Source organism: Gallus gallus, chromosome 31 (assembly GCF_016699485.2).
Source record: "Gallus gallus isolate bGalGal1 chromosome 31, bGalGal1.mat.broiler.GRCg7b, whole genome shotgun sequence".
NCBI lineage: Eukaryota > Metazoa > Chordata > Aves > Galliformes > Phasianidae > Gallus > Gallus gallus.
In genome coordinates this window covers 318,869-341,402 of record NC_052562.1, presented here as the reverse complement: position 1 = coordinate 341,402, position 22,534 = coordinate 318,869, and the positions used below count along the sequence as shown (strand labels likewise).

General features: G+C 55.3%; 1 protein-coding gene across 6 annotated transcripts in view; it reads right to left on the bottom strand.

Moving 5' to 3' along the window:
* The window catches only part of LOC121107837 (butyrophilin subfamily 2 member A1-like), a 142,035-nt gene that overhangs the window by 109,255 nt on the left and 10,246 nt on the right, over positions 1 to 22,534 (bottom strand). For all 6 annotated transcript variants that reach the window (XM_046904816.1, XM_046904817.1, XM_040654171.2 and 3 more), the window contains exons 6-16: positions 22,334 to 22,354; positions 22,142 to 22,210; positions 21,760 to 21,780; positions 21,616 to 21,636; positions 21,190 to 21,210; positions 20,999 to 21,067; positions 20,067 to 20,087; positions 19,923 to 19,943; positions 14,974 to 14,994; positions 14,830 to 14,850; positions 11,004 to 11,024 (exon numbers count right to left, since the gene is read on the bottom strand). In XM_046904816.1, coding sequence (XP_046760772.1) covers positions 11,004 to 11,024; positions 14,830 to 14,850; positions 14,974 to 14,994; positions 19,923 to 19,943; positions 20,067 to 20,087; positions 20,999 to 21,067; positions 21,190 to 21,210; positions 21,616 to 21,636; positions 21,760 to 21,780; positions 22,142 to 22,210; positions 22,334 to 22,354 — 327 coding nt within the window. The remainder of the gene's footprint in view (positions 1 to 11,003; positions 11,025 to 14,829; positions 14,851 to 14,973; positions 14,995 to 19,922; positions 19,944 to 20,066; positions 20,088 to 20,998; positions 21,068 to 21,189; positions 21,211 to 21,615; positions 21,637 to 21,759; positions 21,781 to 22,141; positions 22,211 to 22,333; positions 22,355 to 22,534) is intronic.

Genomic DNA, 22,534 nt, shown 5'->3' with positions numbered 1-22,534 from the left:
TGCACTCTCCGCTCTTCCAAACACTCCTACATGCACATCTCACCACCAGCACAACACCATGACAAATAAACCTGCATATTGGTGGAAGGAATGCCTTGCCACGGTACTGTCCCACTCACCGTTCTTCTTCTCCAGATTTTCTGCAACAAGACAAGGAGGAAGGGGGCAACAGCTTGCTTACCATGCCAGAGCCCACACAGGCTTGCTAAATGGGATGGAAGGCCCTCAGTAGCAAATGACTGAGGGCAAGCACAAGGACTCACCAGACTTGGCACGGAGCTCCTCTGCACAGTCACCACAGCCACCACAAAAGAAGACAACAAGTCAGGCCCAAGAAACACAGCCCACTGGCAACTCCCACCCATGCCTCTAGGAAAAGCCTTCTCTGGAGAGACTTGGCTTCATGCCCTGACATACTCGCACGCACGTCACCCTCCACATGGATTGGATCACGGCCACCAACACCTGCCTCCACTTCCCTGACAGCATAAAGGGCAGCTCAGGGCCCAGGCTCTCCATCACAACGCTCCCCAGCTCTGTCTTCCCTCCACAGCCCCTCCTGCACTCTCAGCACTTCCAAACACTCCTACATGCACGTCTCACCACCAGCACAACACCATGACAAATAAACCTGCATATTGGTGGAAGGGACGCTTGCCATGGTACAGGCCCACTCACCGTTCTTCTTCTCCAGATTTTCTGCAACAAGACAAGGAGGAAGGGGGCAACAGCTTGCTTACCATGCCAGAGCCCACACAGGCTTGCTAAATGGGATGGGAGGCCCTCAGTAGCAAATGACTGAGGGCAAGCACAAGGACTCACCAGACTTGGCACGGAGCTCCTCTGCACAGTCACCACAGCCACCACAAAAGAAGACAACAAGTCAGGCCCAAGAAACACAGGTCCCAGGCCACAGCCCACTGGCAATTCTCACCCATGCCTCTAGCAAAAGCCTTCTCTGGAGGGTCTTGGCTTCATGCCCTGACATACTCACACACACGTCACCCTCCACATGGATTGGATCACGGCCACCAACACCTGCCTCCACTTCCCTGACAGCATAAAGGGCAGCTCAGGGCCCAGGCTCTCCATCACAACGCTCCCCAGCTCTGTCTTCCCTCCACAGCCCCTCCTGCACTCTCCGCTCTTCCAAACACTCCTACATGCACATCTCACCACCAGCACAACACCATGACAAATAAACCTGCATATTGGTGGAAGGAATGCCTTGCCACGGTACTGTCCCACTCACCGTTCTTCTTCTCCAGATTTTCTGCAACAAGACAAGGAGGAAGGGGGCAACAGCTTGCTTACCATGCCAGAGCCCACACAGGCTTGCTAAATGGGATGGGAGGCCCTCAGTAGCAAATGACTGAGGGCAAGCACAAGGACTCACCAGACTTGGCACGGAGCTCCTCTGCACAGTCACCACAGCCACCACAAAAGAAGACAACAAGTCAGGCCCAAGAAACACAGCACACGGGGAATTCCCACCCATGCCTCTACCAAAAGCCTTCTCTGGAGGGACTTGGCTTCATGCCCTGACACACCACCACTCACGACCCCCCACACCTGGCTTGCCTTGCTTCCACCAGCACCAGACTCCGCTTCACCAGCAGCATTAAGGACGGCTCAGGCCCTCCATCTCCATGCTCCCCAGCTCTGTCTTCCCTCCACAGCCCCTGCTACACTCTCAGCACTTCCAAACACTCCTACATGCACGTCTCACCACCAGCACAACACCATGACAAATAAACCTGCATATTGGTGGAAGGGACGCTTGCCATGGTACTGTCCCACTCACCGTTCTTCTTCTCCAGATTTTCTGCAACAAGACAAGGAGGAAGGGGGCAACAGCTTACTTACAATGCCAGAGCCCACACGGGCTTGCGGAATGGGATGGGAGGCCCTCAGTAGCAAATGACTGAGGGCAAGCACAAGGACTCACCAGACTTGGCACGGAGCTCCTCTGCACAGTCACCACAGCCACCACAAAAGAAGACAACAAGTCAGGCCCAAGAAACACAGGTCCCAGGCCACAGCCCACTGGCAATTCTCACCCATGCCTCTAGCAAAAGCCTTCTCTGGAGGGTCTTGGATTCATGCCCTGACATACTCACACACACGTCACCCTCCACATGGATTGGATCACGGCCACCAACACCTGCCTCCACTTCCCTGACAGCATAAAGGGCAGCTCAGGGCCCAGGCTCTCCATCACAACGCTCCCCAGCTCTGTCTTCCCTCCACAGCCCCTCCTGCACTCTCCGCTCTTCCAAACACTCCTACATGCACATCTCACCACCAGCACAACACCATGACAAATAAACCTGCATATTGGTGGAAGGAATGCCTTGCCACGGTACTGCGCCACTCACCGTTCTTCTTCTCCAGATTTTCTGCAAGAAGACAAGGAGGAAGGGGGCAACAGCTTGCTTACCATGCCAGAGCCCACACAGGCTTGCTAAATGGGATGGGAGGCCCTCAGTAGCAAATGACTGAGGGCAAGCACAAGGACTCACCAGACTTGGCACGGAGCTCCTCTGCACAGTCACCACAGCCACCACAAAAGAAGACAACAAGTCAGGCCCAAGAAACACAGCACACGGGGAATTCCCACCCATGCCTCTACCAAAAGCCTTCTCTGGAGGGACTTGGCTTCATGCCCTGACACACCACCACTCACGACCCCCCACACCTGGCTTGCCTTGCTTCCACCAGCACCAGACTCCGCTTCACCAGCAGCATTAAGGACGGCTCAGGCCCTCCATCTCCATGCTCCCCAGCTCTGTCTTCCCTCCACAGCCCCTGCTACACTCTCAGCACTTCCAAACACTCCTACATGCACGTCTCACCACCAGCACAACACCATGACAAATAAACCTGCATATTGGTGGAAGGGACGCTTGCCATGGTACTGTCCCACTCACCGTTCTTCTTCTCCAGATTTTCTGCAACAAGACAAGGAGGAAGGGGGCAACAGCTTACTTACAATGCCAGAGCCCACACGGGCTTGCGGAATGGGATGGGAGGCCCTCAGTTGCAAATGACTGAGGGCAAGTACAAGGACTCACCAGACTTGGCACGGAGCTCCTCTGCACAGTCACCACAGCCACCACAAAAGAAGACAACAAGTCAGGCCCAAGAAACACAGGTCCCAGGCCACAGCCCACTGGCAACTCCCACCCATGCCTCTAGCAAAAGCCTTCTCTGGAGAGACTTGGCTTCATGCCCTGACATACTCACACGCACGTCACCCTCCACATGGATTGGATCACGGCCACCAACACCTGCCTCCACTTCCCAGACAGCATAAAGGGCTGATCAGGGCCCAGGCTCTCCATCACAACGCTCCCCAGCTCTGTCTTCCCTCCACAGCCCCTCCTGCACTCTCCGCTCTTCCAAACACTCCTACATGCACATCTCACCACCAGCACAACACCATGACAAATAAACCTGCATATTGGTGGAAGGAATGCCTTGCCACGGTACTGTCCCACTCACCGTTCTTCTTCTCCAGATTTTCTGCAACAAGACAAGGAGGAAGGGGGCAACAGCTTGCTTACCATGCCAGAGCCCACACAGGCTTGCTAAATGGGATGGAAGGCCCTCAGTAGCAAATGACTGAGGGCAAGCACAAGGACTCACCAGACTTGGCACGGAGCTCCTCTGCACAGTCACCACAGCCACCACAAAAGAAGACAACAAGTCAGGCCCAAGAAACACAGCCCACTGGCAACTCCCACCCATGCCTCTAGGAAAAGCCTTCTCTGGAGAGACTTGGCTTCATGCCCTGACATACTCGCACGCACGTCACCCTCCACATGGATTGGATCACGGCCACCAACACCTGCCTCCACTTCCCTGACAGCATAAAGGGCAGCTCAGGGCCCAGGCTCTCCATCACAACGCTCCCCAGCTCTGTCTTCCCTCCACAGCCCCTCCTGCACTCTCAGCACTTCCAAACACTCCTACATGCACGTCTCACCACCAGCACAACACCATGACAAATAAACCTGCATATTGGTGGAAGGGACGCTTGCCATGGTACAGGCCCACTCACCGTTCTTCTTCTCCAGATTTTCTGCAACAAGACAAGGAGGAAGGGGGCAACAGCTTGCTTACCATGCCAGAGCCCACACAGGCTTGCTAAATGGGATGGGAGGCCCTCAGTAGCAAATGACTGAGGGCAAGCACAAGGACTCACCAGACTTGGCACGGAGCTCCTCTGCACAGTCACCACAGCCACCACAAAAGAAGACAACAAGTCAGGCCCAAGAAACACAGGTCCCAGGCCACAGCCCACTGGCAATTCTCACCCATGCCTCTAGCAAAAGCCTTCTCTGGAGGGTCTTGGCTTCATGCCCTGACATACTCACACACACGTCACCCTCCACATGGATTGGATCACGGCCACCAACACCTGCCTCCACTTCCCTGACAGCATAAAGGGCAGCTCAGGGCCCAGGCTCTCCATCACAACGCTCCCCAGCTCTGTCTTCCCTCCACAGCCCCTCCTGCACTCTCCGCTCTTCCAAACACTCCTACATGCACATCTCACCACCAGCACAACACCATGACAAATAAACCTGCATATTGGTGGAAGGAATGCCTTGCCACGGTACTGTCCCACTCACCGTTCTTCTTCTCCAGATTTTCTGCAACAAGACAAGGAGGAAGGGGGCAACAGCTTGCTTACCATGCCAGAGCCCACACAGGCTTGCTAAATGGGATGGGAGGCCCTCAGTAGCAAATGACTGAGGGCAAGCACAAGGACTCACCAGACTTGGCACGGAGCTCCTCTGCACAGTCACCACAGCCACCACAAAAGAAGACAACAAGTCAGGCCCAAGAAACACAGCACACGGGGAATTCCCACCCATGCCTCTACCAAAAGCCTTCTCTGGAGGGACTTGGCTTCATGCCCTGACACACCACCACTCACGACCCCCCACACCTGGCTTGCCTTGCTTCCACCAGCACCAGACTCCGCTTCACCAGCAGCATTAAGGACGGCTCAGGCCCTCCATCTCCATGCTCCCCAGCTCTGTCTTCCCTCCACAGCCCCTGCTACACTCTCAGCACTTCCAAACACTCCTACATGCACGTCTCACCACCAGCACAACACCATGACAAATAAACCTGCATATTGGTGGAAGGGACGCTTGCCATGGTACTGTCCCACTCACCGTTCTTCTTCTCCAGATTTTCTGCAACAAGACAAGGAGGAAGGGGGCAACAGCTTACTTACAATGCCAGAGCCCACACGGGCTTGCGGAATGGGATGGGAGGCCCTCAGTTGCAAATGACTGAGGGCAAGTACAAGGACTCACCAGACTTGGCACGGAGCTCCTCTGCACAGTCACCACAGCCACCACAAAAGAAGACAACAAGTCAGGCCCAAGAAACACAGGTCCCAGGCCACAGCCCACTGGCAACTCCCACCCATGCCTCTAGCAAAAGCCTTCTCTGGAGGGACTTGGCTTCATGCCCTGACATACTCACACGCACGTCACCCTCCACATGGATTGGATCACGGCCACCAACACCTGCCTCCACTTCCCTGACAGCATAAAGGGCAGCTCAGGGCCCAGGCTCTCCATCACAACGCTCCCCAGCTCTGTCTTCCCTCCACAGCCCCTCCTGCACTCTCCGCTCTTCCAAACACTCCTACATGCACATCTCACCACCAGCACAACACCATGACAAATAAACCTGCATATTGGTGGAAGGAATGCCTTGCCACGGTACTGTCCCACTCACCGTTCTTCTTCTCCAGATTTTCTGCAAGAAGACAAGGAGGAAGGGGGCAACAGCTTGCTTACCATGCCAGAGCCCACACAGGCTTGCTAAATGGAATGGGAGGCCCTCAGTAGCAAATGACTGAGGGCAAGCACAAGGACTCACCAGACTTGGCACGGAGCTCCTCTGCACAGTCACCACAGCCACCACAAAAGAAGACAACAAGTCAGGCCCAAGAAACACAGCACACGGGGAATTCCCACCCATGCCTCTACCAAAAGCCTTCTCTGGAGGGACTTGGCTTCATGCCCTGACACACCACCACTCACGACCCCCCACACCTGGCTTGCCTTGCTTCCACCAGCACCAGACTCCGCTTCACCAGCAGCATTAAGGACGGCTCAGGCCCTCCATCTCCATGCTCCCCAGCTCTGTCTTCCCTCCACAGCCCCTGCTACACTCTCAGCACTTCCAAACACTCCTACATGCACGTCTCACCACCAGCACAACACCATGACAAATAAACCTGCATATTGGTGGAAGGGACGCTTGCCATGGTACTGTCCCACTCACCGTTCTTCTTCTCCAGATTTTCTGCAACAAGACAAGGAGGAAGGGGGCAACAGCTTACTTACAATGCCAGAGCCCACACGGGCTTGCGGAATGGGATGGGAGGCCCTCAGTTGCAAATGACTGAGGGCAAGTACAAGGACTCACCAGACTTGGCACGGAGCTCCTCTGCACAGTCACCACAGCCACCACAAAAGAAGACAACAAGTCAGGCCCAAGAAACACAGGTCCCAGGCCACAGCCCACTGGCAACTCCCACCCATGCCTCTAGCAAAAGCCTTCTCTGGAGGGACTTGGCTTCATGCCCTGACATACTCACACGCACGTCACCCTCCACATGGATTGGATCACGGCCACCAACACCTGCCTCCACTTCCCAGACAGCATAAAGGGCAGCTCAGGGCCCAGGCTCTCCATCACAACGCTCCCCAGCTCTGTCTTCCCTCCACAGCCCCTCCTGCACTCTCAGCTCTTCCAAACACTCCTACATGCACATCTCACCACCAGCACAACACCATGACAAATAAACCTGCATATTGGTGGAAGGGACGCTTGCCATGGTACTGTCCCACTCACCGTTCTTCTTCTCCAGATTTTCTGCAACAAGACAAGGAGGAAGGGGGCAACAGCTTACTTACAATGCCAGAGCCCACACAGGCTTGCTAAATGGGATGGGAGGCCCTCAGTTGCAAATGACTGAGGGCAAGCACAAGGACTCACCAGACTTGGCACGGGGCTCCTCTGCACAGTCACCACAGCCACCACAAAAGAAGACAACAAGTCAGGCCCAAGAAACACAGGTCCCAGGCCACAGCCCACTAACAACTCCCACCCATGCCTCAACCAAAATCCTTCTCTGGAGGGACTTGGCTTCATGCCCTGACACACCACCACTCACGCCCCCCCCACACCTGGCTTGCCTTGCTGCCACCAGCACCAGACTCCGCTTCACCAGCAGCATTAAGGACGGCACAGGCCCTCCATTTCCATGCTCCCCAGCTCTGTCTTCCCTCCACAGCCCCTCCTGCACTCTCAGCACTTCCAAACACTCCTACATGCACGTCTCACCACCAGCACAACACCATGACAAATAAACCTGCATATTGGTGGAAGGGACGCTTGCCATGGTACTGTCCCACTCACCGTTCTTCTCCAGATTTTCTGCAACAAGACAAGGAGGAAGGGGGCAACAGCTTACTTACCATGCCAGAGCCCACACAGGCTTGCTAAATGGGATGGGAGGCCCTCAGTAGCAAATGACTGAGGGCAAGCACAAGGACTCACCAGACTTGGCACGGAGCTCCTCTGCACAGTCACCACAGCCACCACAAAAGAAGACAACAAGTCAGGCCCAAGAAACACAGGTCCCAGGCCACAGCCCACCGGCAACTCCCACCCATGCCTCTAGCAAAAGCCTTCTCTGGAGAGACTTGGCTTCATGCCCTGACATACTCGCACGCACGTCACCCTCCACATGGATTGGATCACGGCCACCAACACCTGCCTCCACTTCCCAGACAGCATAAAGGGCTGATCAGGGCCCAGGCTCTCCATCACAACGCTCCCCAGCTCTGTCTTCCCTCCACAGCCCCTCCTGCACTCTCCGCTCTTCCAAACACTCCTACATGCACATCTCACCACCAGCACAACACCATGACAAATAAACCTGCATATTGGTGGAAGGAATGCCTTGCCACGGTACTGTCCCACTCACCGTTCTTCTTCTCCAGATTTTCTGCAAGAAGACAAGGAGGAAGGGGGCAACAGCTTGCTTACCATGCCAGAGCCCACACAGGCTTGCTAAATGGGATGGGAGGCCCTCAGTAGCAAATGACTGAGGGCAAGCACAAGGACTCACCAGACTTGGCACGGAGCTCCTCTGCACAGTCACCACAGCCACCACAAAAGAAGACAACAAGTCAGGCCCAAGAAACACAGGTCCCAGGCCACAGCCCACCGGCAACTCCCACCCATGCCTCTAGCAAAAGCCTTCTCTGGAGAGACTTGGCTTCATGCCCTGACATACTCGCACGCACGTCACCCTCCACATGGATTGGATCACGGCCACCAACACCTGCCTCCACTTCCCTGACAGCATAAAGGGCAGCTCAGGGCCCAGGCTCTCCATCACAACGCTCCCCAGCTCTGTCTTCCCTCCACAGCCCCTCCTGCACTCTCCGCTCTTCCAAACACTCCTACATGCACATCTCACCACCAGCACAACACCATGACAAATAAACCTGCATATTGGTGGAAGGAATGCCTTGCCACGGTACTGTCCCACTCACCGTTCTTCTTCTCCAGATTTTCTGCAACAAGACAAGGAGGAAGGGGGCAACAGCTTGCTTACCATGCCAGAGCCCACACAGGCTTGCTAAATGGGATGGGAGGCCCTCAGTAGCAAATGACTGAGGGCAAGCACAAGGACTCACCAGACTTGGCACGGAGCTCCTCTGCACAGTCACCACAGCCACCACAAAAGAAGACAACAAGTCAGGCCCAAGAAACACAGGTCCCAGGCCACAGCCCACTGGCAACTCCCACCCATGCCTCTAGCAAAAGCCTTCTCTGGAGGGACTTGGCTTCATGCCCTGACATACTCACACGCACGTCACCCTCCACATGGATTGGATCACGGCCACCAACACCTGCCTGCACTTCCCAGACAGCATAAAGGGCAGCTCAGGGCCCAGGCTCTCCATCACAACGCTCCCCAGCTCTGTCTTCCCTCCACAGCCCCTCCTGCACTCTCAGCACTTCCAAACACTCCTACATGCACATCTCACCACCAGCACAACACCATGACAAATAAACCTGCATATTGGTGGAAGGAATGCCTTGCCACGGTACTGTCCCACTCACCGCTCTTCTTCTCCAGATTTTCTGCAACAAGACAAGGAGGAAGGGGGCAACAGCTTACTTACAATGCCAGAGCCCACACGGGCTTGCGGAATGGGATGGGAGGCCCTCAGTTGCAAATGACTGAGGGCAAGTACAAGGACTCACCAGACTTGGCACGGAGCTCCTCTGCACAGTCACCACAGCCACCACAAAAGAAGACAACAAGTCAGGCGCAAGAAACACAGCCCACCGGCAACTCCCACCCATGCCTCTAGCAAAAGCCTTCTCTGGAGAGACTTGGCTTCATGCCCTGACACACCACCACTCACGACCCCCCACACCTGGCTTGCCTTGCTTCCACCAGCACCAGACTCCGCTTCACCATCAGCATTAAGGACGGCTCAGGCCCTCCATCTCCATGCTCCCCAGCTCTGTCTTCCCTCCACAGCCCCTGCTACACTCTCAGCACTTCCAAACACTCCTACATGCACGTCTCACCACCAGCACAACACCATGACAAATAAACCTGCATATTGGTGGAAGGGACGCTTGCCATGGTACTGTCCCACTCACCGCTCTTCTTCTCCAGATTTTCTGCAAGAAGACAAGGAGGAAGGGGGCAACAGCTTACTTACAATGCCAGAGCCCACACGGGCTTGCGGAATGGGATGGGAGGCCCTCAGTTGCAAATGACTGAGGGCAAGTACAAGGACTCACCAGACTTGGCACGGAGCTCCTCTGCACAGTCACCACAGCCACCACAAAAGAAGACAACAAGTCAGGCCCAAGAAACACAGCCCACTGGCAACTCCCACCCATGCCTCTAGGAAAAGCCTTCTCTGGAGAGACTTGGCTTCATGCCCTGACATACTCGCACGCACGTCACCCTCCACATGGATTGGATCACGGCCACCAACACCTGCCTCCACTTCCCTGACAGCATAAAGGGCAGCTCAGGGCCCAGGCTCTCCATCACAACGCTCCCCAGCTCTGTCTTCCCTCCACAGCCCCTCCTGCACTCTCAGCACTTCCAAACACTCCTACATGCACGTCTCACCACCAGCACAACACCATGACAAATAAACCTGCATATTGGTGGAAGGAATGCCTTGCCACGGTACTGCGCCACTCACCGTTCTTCTTCTCCAGATTTTCTGCAACAAGACAAGGAGGAAGGGGGCAACAGCTTGCTTACCATGCCAGAGCCCACACAGGCTTGCTAAATGGGATGGGAGGCCCTCAGTGGCAAATGACTGAGGGCAAGCACAAGGACTCACCAGACTTGGCACGGAGCTCCTCTGCACAGTCACCACAGCCACCACAAAAGAAGACAACAAGTCAGGCCCAAGAAACACAGGTCCCAGGCCACAGCCCACTGGCAATTCTCACCCATGCCTCTAGCAAAAGCCTTCTCTGGAGGGACTTGGCTTCATGCCCTGACATACTCACACACACGTCACCCTCCACATGGATTGGATCACGGCCACCAACACCTGCCTCCACTTCCCAGACAGCATAAAGGGCAGCTCAGGGCCCAGGCTCTCCATCACAACGCTCCCCAGCTCTGTCTTCCCTCCACAGCCCCTCCTGCACTCTCCGCTCTTCCAAACACTCCTACATGCACATCTCACCACCAGCACAACACCATGACAAATAAACCTGCATATTGGTGGAAGGGACGCTTGCCATGGTACTGTCCCACTCACCGTTCTTCTTCTCCAGATTTTCTGCAACAAGACAAGGAGGAAGGGGGCAACAGCTTACTTACAATGCCAGAGCCCACACAGGCTTGCTAAATGGGATGGGAGGCCCTCAGTTGCAAATGACTGAGGGCAAGCACAAGGACTCACCAGACTTGGCACGGGGCTCCTCTGCACAGTCACCACAGCCACCACAAAAGAAGACAACAAGTCAGGCCCAAGAAACACAGGTCCCAGGCCACAGCCCACTAACAACTCCCACCCATGCCTCAACCAAAATCCTTCTCTGGAGGGACTTGGCTTCATGCCCTGACACACCACCACTCACGCCCCCCCACACCTGGCTTGCCTTGCTGCCACCAGCACCAGACTCCGCTTCACCAGCAGCATTAAGGACGGCACAGGCCCTCCATTTCCATGCTCCCCAGCTCTGTCTTCCCTCCACAGCCCCTCCTGCACTCTCAGCACTTCCAAACACTCCTACATGCACGTCTCACCACCAGCACAACACCATGACAAATAAACCTGCATATTGGTGGAAGGGACGCTTGCCATGGTACTGTCCCACTCACCGTTCTTCTCCAGATTTTCTGCAACAAGACAAGGAGGAAGGGGGCAACAGCTTACTTACCATGCCAGAGCCCACACAGGCTTGCTAAATGGGATGGGAGGCCCTCAGTAGCAAATGACTGAGGGCAAGCACAAGGACTCACCAGACTTGGCACGGAGCTCCTCTGCACAGTCACCACAGCCACCACAAAAGAAGACAACAAGTCAGGCCCAAGAAACACAGGTCCCAGGCCACAGCCCACCGGCAACTCCCACCCATGCCTCTAGCAAAAGCCTTCTCTGGAGAGACTTGGCTTCATGCCCTGACATACTCGCACGCACGTCACCCTCCACATGGATTGGATCACGGCCACCAACACCTGCCTCCACTTCCCAGACAGCATAAAGGGCTGATCAGGGCCCAGGCTCTCCATCACAACGCTCCCCAGCTCTGTCTTCCCTCCACAGCCCCTCCTGCACTCTCCGCTCTTCCAAACACTCCTACATGCACATCTCACCACCAGCACAACACCATGACAAATAAACCTGCATATTGGTGGAAGGAATGCCTTGCCACGGTACTGTCCCACTCACCGTTCTTCTTCTCCAGATTTTCTGCAAGAAGACAAGGAGGAAGGGGGCAACAGCTTGCTTACCATGCCAGAGCCCACACAGGCTTGCTAAATGGGATGGGAGGCCCTCAGTAGCAAATGACTGAGGGCAAGCACAAGGACTCACCAGACTTGGCACGGAGCTCCTCTGCACAGTCACCACAGCCACCACAAAAGAAGACAACAAGTCAGGCCCAAGAAACACAGGTCCCAGGCCACAGCCCACCGGCAACTCCCACCCATGCCTCTAGCAAAAGCCTTCTCTGGAGAGACTTGGCTTCATGCCCTGACATACTCGCACGCACGTCACCCTCCACATGGATTGGATCACGGCCACCAACACCTGCCTCCACTTCCCAGACAGCATAAAGGGCAGCTCAGGGCCCAGGCTCTCCATCACAACGCTCCCCAGCTCTGTCTTCCCTCCACAGCCCCTCCTGCACTCTCCGCTCTTCCAAACACTCCTACATGCACATCTCACCACCAGCACAACACCATGACAAATAAACCTGCATATTGGTGGAAGGAATGCCTTGCCACGGTACTGTCCCACTCACCGTTCTTCTTCTCCAGATTTTCTGCAACAAGACAAGGAGGAAGGGGGCAACAGCTTGCTTACCATGCCAGAGCCCACACAGGCTTGCTAAATGGGATGGGAGGCCCTCAGTAGCAAATGACTGAGGGCAAGCACAAGGACTCACCAGACTTGGCACGGAGCTCCTCTGCACAGTCACCACAGCCACCACAAAAGAAGACAACAAGTCAGGCCCAAGAAACACAGGTCCCAGGCCACAGCCCACTGGCAACTCCCACCCATGCCTCTAGCAAAAGCCTTCTCTGGAGGGACTTGGCTTCATGCCCTGACATACTCACACGCACGTCACCCTCCACATGGATTGGATCACGGCCACCAACACCTGCCTGCACTTCCCAGACAGCATAAAGGGCAGCTCAGGGCCCAGGCTCTCCATCACAACGCTCCCCAGCTCTGTCTTCCCTCCACAGCCCCTCCTGCACTCTCAGCACTTCCAAACACTCCTACATGCACATCTCACCACCAGCACAACACCATGACAAATAAACCTGCATATTGGTGGAAGGAATGCCTTGCCACGGTACTGTCCCACTCACCGCTCTTCTTCTCCAGATTTTCTGCAACAAGACAAGGAGGAAGGGGGCAACAGCTTACTTACAATGCCAGAGCCCACACGGGCTTGCTAAATGGGATGGGAGGCCCTCAGTTGCAAATGACTGAGGGCAAGTACAAGGACTCACCAGACTTGGCACGGAGCTCCTCTGCACAGTCACCACAGCCACCACAAAAGAAGACAACAAGTCAGGCGCAAGAAACACAGCCCACCGGCAACTCCCACCCATGCCTCTAGCAAAAGCCTTCTCTGGAGAGACTTGGCTTCATGCCCTGACACACCACCACTCACGACCCCCCACACCTGGCTTGCCTTGCTTCCACCAGCACCAGACTCCGCTTCACCATCAGCATTAAGGACGGCTCAGGCCCTCCATCTCCATGCTCCCCAGCTCTGTCTTCCCTCCACAGCCCCTGCTACACTCTCAGCACTTCCAAACACTCCTACATGCACGTCTCACCACCAGCACAACACCATGACAAATAAACCTGCATATTGGTGGAAGGGACGCTTGCCATGGTACTGTCCCACTCACCGCTCTTCTTCTCCAGATTTTCTGCAAGAAGACAAGGAGGAAGGGGGCAACAGCTTACTTACAATGCCAGAGCCCACACGGGCTTGCGGAATGGGATGGGAGGCCCTCAGTTGCAAATGACTGAGGGCAAGTACAAGGACTCACCAGACTTGGCACGGAGCTCCTCTGCACAGTCACCACAGCCACCACAAAAGAAGACAACAAGTCAGGCCCAAGAAACACAGCCCACTGGCAACTCCCACCCATGCCTCTAGGAAAAGCCTTCTCTGGAGAGACTTGGCTTCATGCCCTGACATACTCGCACGCACGTCACCCTCCACATGGATTGGATCACGGCCACCAACACCTGCCTCCACTTCCCTGACAGCATAAAGGGCAGCTCAGGGCCCAGGCTCTCCATCACAACGCTCCCCAGCTCTGTCTTCCCTCCACAGCCCCTCCTGCACTCTCAGCACTTCCAAACACTCCTACATGCACGTCTCACCACCAGCACAACACCATGACAAATAAACCTGCATATTGGTGGAAGGAATGCCTTGCCACGGTACTGCGCCACTCACCGTTCTTCTTCTCCAGATTTTCTGCAACAAGACAAGGAGGAAGGGGGCAACAGCTTGCTTACCATGCCAGAGCCCACACAGGCTTGCTAAATGGGATGGGAGGCCCTCAGTGGCAAATGACTGAGGGCAAGCACAAGGACTCACCAGACTTGGCACGGAGCTCCTCTGCACAGTCACCACAGCCACCACAAAAGAAGACAACAAGTCAGGCCCAAGAAACACAGGTCCCAGGCCACAGCCCACTGGCAATTCTCACCCATGCCTCTAGCAAAAGCCTTCTCTGGAGGGACTTGGCTTCATGCCCTGACATACTCACACACACGTCACCCTCCACATGGATTGGATCACGGCCACCAACACCTGCCTCCACTTCCCAGACAGCATAAAGGGCAGCTCAGGGCCCAGGCTCTCCATCACAACGCTCCCCAGCTCTGTCTTCCCTCCACAGCCCCTCCTGCACTCTCCGCTCTTCCAAACACTCCTACATGCACATCTCACCACCAGCACAACACCATGACAAATAAACCTGCATATTGGTGGAAGGGACGCTTGCCATGGTACTGTCCCACTCACCGTTCTTCTTCTCCAGATTTTCTGCAACAAGACAAGGAGGAAGGGGGCAACAGCTTACTTACAATGCCAGAGCCCACACAGGCTTGCTAAATGGGATGGGAGGCCCTCAGTTGCAAATGACTGAGGGCAAGCACAAGGACTCACCAGACTTGGCACGGGGCTCCTCTGCACAGTCACCACAGCCACCACAAAAGAAGACAACAAGTCAGGCCCAAGAAACACAGGTCCCAGGCCACAGCCCACTAACAACTCCCACCCATGCCTCAACCAAAATCCTTCTCTGGAGGGACTTGGCTTCATGCCCTGACACACCACCACTCACGCCCCCCCACACCTGGCTTGCCTTGCTGCCACCAGCACCAGACTCCGCTTCACCAGCAGCATTAAGGACGGCACAGGCCCTCCATTTCCATGCTCCCCAGCTCTGTCTTCCCTCCACAGCCCCTCCTGCACTCTCAGCACTTCCAAACACTCCTACATGCACGTCTCACCACCAGCACAACACCATGACAAATAAACCTGCATATTGGTGGAAGGGACGCTTGCCATGGTACTGTCCCACTCACCGTTCTTCTCCAGATTTTCTGCAACAAGACAAGGAGGAAGGGGGCAACAGCTTACTTACCATGCCAGAGCCCACACAGGCTTGCTAAATGGGATGGGAGGCCCTCAGTAGCAAATGACTGAGGGCAAGCACAAGGACTCACCAGACTTGGCACGGAGCTCCTCTGCACAGTCACCACAGCCACCACAAAAGAAGACAACAAGTCAGGCCCAAGAAACACAGGTCCCAGGCCACAGCCCACCGGCAACTCCCACCCATGCCTCTAGCAAAAGCCTTCTCTGGAGAGACTTGGCTTCATGCCCTGACATACTCGCACGCACGTCACCCTCCACATGGATTGGATCACGGCCACCAACACCTGCCTCCACTTCCCAGACAGCATAAAGGGCTGATCAGGGCCCAGGCTCTCCATCACAACGCTCCCCAGCTCTGTCTTCCCTCCACAGCCCCTCCTGCACTCTCCGCTCTTCCAAACACTCCTACATGCACATCTCACCACCAGCACAACACCATGACAAATAAACCTGCATATTGGTGGAAGGAATGCCTTGCCACGGTACTGTCCCACTCACCGTTCTTCTTCTCCAGATTTTCTGCAAGAAGACAAGGAGGAAGGGGGCAACAGCTTGCTTACCATGCCAGAGCCCACACAGGCTTGCTAAATGGGATGGGAGGCCCTCAGTAGCAAATGACTGAGGGCAAGCACAAGGACTCACCAGACTTGGCACGGAGCTCCTCTGCACAGTCACCACAGCCACCACAAAAGAAGACAACAAGTCAGGCCCAAGAAACACAGGTCCCAGGCCACAGCCCACCGGCAACTCCCACCCATGCCTCTAGCAAAAGCCTTCTCTGGAGAGACTTGGCTTCATGCCCTGACATACTCGCACGCACGTCACCCTCCACATGGATTGGATCACGGCCACCAACACCTGCCTCCACTTCCCAGACAGCATAAAGGGCAGCTCAGGGCCCAGGCTCTCCATCACAACGCTCCCCAGCTCTGTCTTCCCTCCACAGCCCCTCCTGCACTCTCCGCTCTTCCAAACACTCCTACATGCACATCTCACCACCAGCACAACACCATGACAAATAAACCTGCATATTGGTGGAAGGAATGCCTTGCCACGGTACTGTCCCACTCACCGTTCTTCTTCTCCAGATTTTCTGCAACAAGACAAGGAGGAAGGGGGCAACAGCTTGCTTACCATGCCAGAGCCCACACAGGCTTGCTAAATGGGATGGGAGGCCCTCAGTAGCAAATGACTGAGGGCAAGCACAAGGACTCACCAGACTTGGCACGGAGCTCCTCTGCACAGTCACCACAGCCACCACAAAAGAAGACAACAAGTCAGGCCCAAGAAACACAGGTCCCAGGCCACAGCCCACTGGCAACTCCCACCCATGCCTCTAGCAAAAGCCTTCTCTGGAGGGACTTGGCTTCATGCCCTGACATACTCACACGCACGTCACCCTCCACATGGATTGGATCACGGCCACCAACACCTGCCTGCACTTCCCAGACAGCATAAAGGGCAGCTCAGGGCCCAGGCTCTCCATCACAACGCTCCCCAGCTCTGTCTTCCCTCCACAGCCCCTCCTGCACTCTCAGCACTTCCAAACACTCCTACATGCACATCTCACCACCAGCACAACACCATGACAAATAAACCTGCATATTGGTGGAAGGAATGCCTTGCCACGGTACTGTCCCACTCACCGCTCTTCTTCTCCAGATTTTCTGCAACAAGACAAGGAGGAAGGGGGCAACAGCTTACTTACAATGCCAGAGCCCACACGGGCTTGCGGAATGGGATGGGAGGCCCTCAGTTGCAAATGACTGAGGGCAAGTACAAGGACTCACCAGACTTGGCACGGAGCTCCTCTGCACAGTCACCACAGCCACCACAAAAGAAGACAACAAGTCAGGCGCAAGAAACACAGCCCACCGGCAACTCCCACCCATGCCTCTAGCAAAAGCCTTCTCTGGAGGGACTTGGCTTCATGCCCTGACACACCACCACTCACGACCCCCCACACCTGGCTTGCCTTGCTTCCACCAGCACCAGACTCCGCTTCACCATCAGCATTAAGGACGGCTCAGGCCCTCCATCTCCATGCTCCCCAGCTCTGTCTTCCCTCCACAGCCCCTGCTACACTCTCAGCACTTCCAAACACTCCTACATGCACGTCTCACCACCAGCACAACACCATGACAAATAAACCTGCATATTGGTGGAAGGGACGCTTGCCATGGTACTGTCCCACTCACCGCTCTTCTTCTCCAGATTTTCTGCAAGAAGACAAGGAGGAAGGGGGCAACAGCTTACTTACAATGCCAGAGCCCACACGGGCTTGCGGAATGGGATGGGAGGCCCTCAGTTGCAAATGACTGAGGGCAAGTACAAGGACTCACCAGACTTGGCACGGAGCTCCTCTGCACAGTCACCACAGCCACCACAAAAGAAGACAACAAGTCAGGCCCAAGAAACACAGCCCACTGGCAACTCCCACCCATGCCTCTAGGAAAAGCCTTCTCTGGAGAGACTTGGCTTCATGCCCTGACATACTCGCACGCACGTCACCCTCCACATGGATTGGATCACGGCCACCAACACCTGCCTCCACTTCCCTGACAGCATAAAGGGCAGCTCAGGGCCCAGGCTCTCCATCACAACGCTCCCCAGCTCTGTCTTCCCTCCACAGCCCCTCCTGCACTCTCAGCACTTCCAAACACTCCTACATGCACGTCTCACCACCAGCACAACACCATGACAAATAAACCTGCATATTGGTGGAAGGAATGCCTTGCCACGGTACTGCGCCACTCACCGTTCTTCTTCTCCAGATTTTCTGCAACAAGACAAGGAGGAAGGGGGCAACAGCTTGCTTACCATGCCAGAGCCCACACAGGCTTGCTAAATGGGATGGGAGGCCCTCAGTGGCAAATGACTGAGGGCAAGCACAAGGACTCACCAGACTTGGCACGGAGCTCCTCTGCACAGTCACCACAGCCACCACAAAAGAAGACAACAAGTCAGGCCCAAGAAACACAGGTCCCAGGCCACAGCCCACTGGCAATTCTCACCCATGCCTCTAGCAAAAGCCTTCTCTGGAGGGTCTTGGCTTCATGCCCTGACATACTCACACACACGTCACCCTCCACATGGATTGGATCACGGCCACCAACACCTGCCTCCACTTCCCAGACAGCATAAAGGGCAGCTCAGGGCCCAGGCTCTCCATCACAACGCTCCCCAGCTCTGTCTTCCCTCCACAGCCCCTCCTGCACTCTCCGCTCTTCCAAACACTCCTACATGCACATCTCACCACCAGCACAACACCATGACAAATAAACCTGCATATTGGTGGAAGGAATGCCTTGCCACGGTACTGCGCCACTCACCGTTCTTCTTCTCCAGATTTTCTGCAAGAAGACAAGGAGGAAGGGGGCAACAGCTTGCTTACCATGCCAGAGCCCACACAGGCTTGCTAAATGGGATGGGAGGCCCTCAGTAGCAAATGACTGAGGGCAAGCACAAGGACTCACCAGACTTGGCACGGAGCTCCTCTGCACAGTCACCACAGCCACCACAAAAGAAGACAACAAGTCAGGCCCAAGAAACACAGCACACGGGGAATTCCCACCCATGCCTCTACCAAAAGCCTTCTCTGGAGGGACTTGGCTTCATGCCCTGACACACCACCACTCACGACCCCCCACACCTGGCTTGCCTTGCTTCCACCAGCACCAGACTCCGCTTCACCAGCAGCATTAAGGACGGCTCAGGCCCTCCATCTCCATGCTCCCCAGCTCTGTCTTCCCTCCACAGCCCCTGCTACACTCTCAGCACTTCCAAACACTCCTACATGCACGTCTCACCACCAGCACAACACCATGACAAATAAACCTGCATATTGGTGGAAGGGACGCTTGCCATGGTACTGTCCCACTCACCGTTCTTCTCCAGATTTTCTGCAACAAGACAAGGAGGAAGGGGGCAACAGCTTGCTTACCATGCCAGAGCCCACACGGGCTTGCGGAATGGGATGGGAGGCCCTCAGTTGCAAATGACTGAGGGCAAGTACAAGGACTCACCAGACTTGGCACGGAGCTCCTCTGCACAGTCACCACAGCCACCACAAAAGAAGACAACAAGTCAGGCCCAAGAAACACAGGTCCCAGGCCACAGCCCACTGGCAACTCCCACCCATGCCTCTAGCAAAAGCCTTCTCTGGAGGGACTTGGCTTCATGCCCTGACATACTCACACGCACGTCACCCTCCACATGGATTGGATCACGGCCACCAACACCTGCCTCCACTTCCCAGACAGCATAAAGGGCTGATCAGGGCCCAGGCTCTCCATCACAACGCTCCCCAGCTCTGTCTTCCCTCCACAGCCCCTCCTGCACTCTCCGCTCTTCCAAACACTCCTACATGCACATCTCACCACCAGCACAACACCATGACAAATAAACCTGCATATTGGTGGAAGGGACGCTTGCCATGGTACTGTCCCACTCACCGTTCTTCTTCTCCAGATTTTCTGCAACAAGACAAGGAGGAAGGGGGCAACAGCTTACTTACAATGCCAGAGCCCACACAGGCTTGCTAAATGGGATGGGAGGCCCTCAGTTGCAAATGACTGAGGGCAAGCACAAGGACTCACCAGACTTGGCACGGGGCTCCTCTGCACAGTCACCACAGCCACCACAAAAGAAGACAACAAGTCAGGCCCAAGAAACACAGGTCCCAGGCCACAGCCCACTGGCAACTCACCCATGCCTCTAGCAAAAGCCTTCTCTGGAGGGACTTGGCTTCATGCCCTGACACACCACCACTCACGTCCCCCCACACCTGGCTTGCCTTGCTGCCACCAGCACCAGACTCCGCTTCACCAGCAGCATTAAGGACGGCACAGCCCCTCCATTTCCACGCTCCTTAGCTCTGTCTTCCCTCCACAGCCTCTCCTGCACTCTCAGCTCTTCCAAACACTCCTACATGCACATCTCACCACCAGCACAACACCATGACAAATAAACCTGCATATTGGTGGAAGGGACGCTTGCCATGGTACTGTCCCACTCACCGTTCTTCTTCTCCATATTTTCTGCAACAAGACAAGGAGGAAGGGGGCAACAGCTTACTTACCATGCCAGAGCCCACACAGGCTTGCGGAATGGGATGGGAGGCCCTCAGTGGCAAATGACTGAGGGCAAGCACAAGGACTCACCAGACTTGACACGGAGCTCCTCTGCACAGTCACCACAGCCACCACAAAAGAAGACAACAAGTCAGGCCCAAGAAACACAGCCCACAGGCAACTCCCACCCATGCCTCTAGCAAAAGCCTTCTCTGGAGGGACTTGGCTTCATGCCCTGAGATACTCGCACACACGTCACCCTCCACATGGATTGGATCACGGCCACCAACACCTGCCTCCACTTCCCTGAGAGCATAAAGGGCTGATCAGGGACCAGGCTCTCCATCACCACGCTCCCCAGCTCTGTCTTCCCTCCACAGCCCCTCCTGCACTCTCCGCTCTTCCAAACACTCCTACATGCACGTCTCACCACCAGCACAACAGCATGACAAAGAAACCTGCATATTGGTGGAAGGGATGCCTTGCCATGGTACTGTCCCACTCACCGTTCTTCCTCAGCATAATTCCTGCAAAAAGACAAGGAGGAAGGGGGCAACAGTTTGCTTACCATGCCGGAGCCCACACAGGCTTGCGGAATGGGATGGGAAACCTCAGTAGCAAATGACTGAGGGCAAGTACAAGGACTCACCAGACTTGGCACGGGGCTCCTCTGCACAGTCACCACAGCCACCACAAAAGAAGACAAGTCAGGCCGAAGAAACACAGGTCCCAGGCCACAGCCCACTGGCAACTCCCACCTATTCCTCTAGCAAAAGCCTTCTCTGGTGGAACTTTGCTTCAAGCCCTGACATTCTGACACATACGACCCCAACCACTTGGCTTGTATCACTGCCACCAACACCTACCTCCGCTTCCCTGACAGCATAAAGGGCTGATCAGGGCCCAGGCTCTCCATCACCACTCTCCCCAGCTCTGTCTTCCCTCCACAGCCCCTCCTGCACTCTCCGCTCTTCCAAACACTCCTACATGCACGTCTCACCACCAGCACAACACCATGACAAATAAACCTGCATATTGGTTGAATGGAAGCTTCCCATGGTACAGGACCACTCACTCTTCTTCTTCTTCAGATTTTCTGCAACAAGACAAGGAGGAAGGGGGCAACAGCTTTCATACCATGCCAGAGCCCACACAGGCTTGCGGAATGGGATGGGAAACCCTCGGTAGCAAATGACTGAGGACAAGCACAAGGACTCACCAGACTTGGCACGGAGCTCCTCTGCACAGTCACCACAGCCACCACAAAAGAAGACAACAAGTCAGGCCCAAGAAACACAGGTCCCAGGCCACAGCCCACTGGCAACTCCCACCCATGCCTCTAGCAAAAGCCTTCTCTGGAGAGACTTGGCTTCATGCCCTGACATACTCACACACACGTCCCCCACACACCTGGATTAGATTGCTGCCATCAACACCTGCCTCCACTTCACCAGCAGCAATCAGGCAGCTCAAAGAATCAGCTCTCCATCTCCATGTTCCTCAGCTCTGTCTTCCCTCCACAGCCCCTCCTGCACTCTCCGCTCTTCCAAACACTCCTACATGCACATCTCACCACCAGCACAACACCATGACAAATAAACCTGCATATTGGTGGAAGGAATGCCTTGCCATGGTACTGTCCCACTCACCGCTCTTCTTCTCCAGATTTTCTGCAACAAGACAAGGAGGAAGGGGGCAACAGCTTACTTACAATGCCAGAGCCCACACGGGCTTGCGGAATGGGATGGGAGGCCCTCAGTAGCAAATGACTGAGGGCAAGTACAAGGACTCACCAGACTTTGAATGGAGCTTTCCTGCACAGTCACCACAGCCACCACAAAAGAAGACAACAAGTCAGGCCCAAGAAACACAGGTCCCAGGCCACAGCCCACTGGCAACTCCCACCCATGCCTCTAGCAAAAGCCTTCTCTGGAGGGACTTGGCTTCATGCCCTGACATACTCACACACACGTCCCCCACCACTTGGCTTGGAT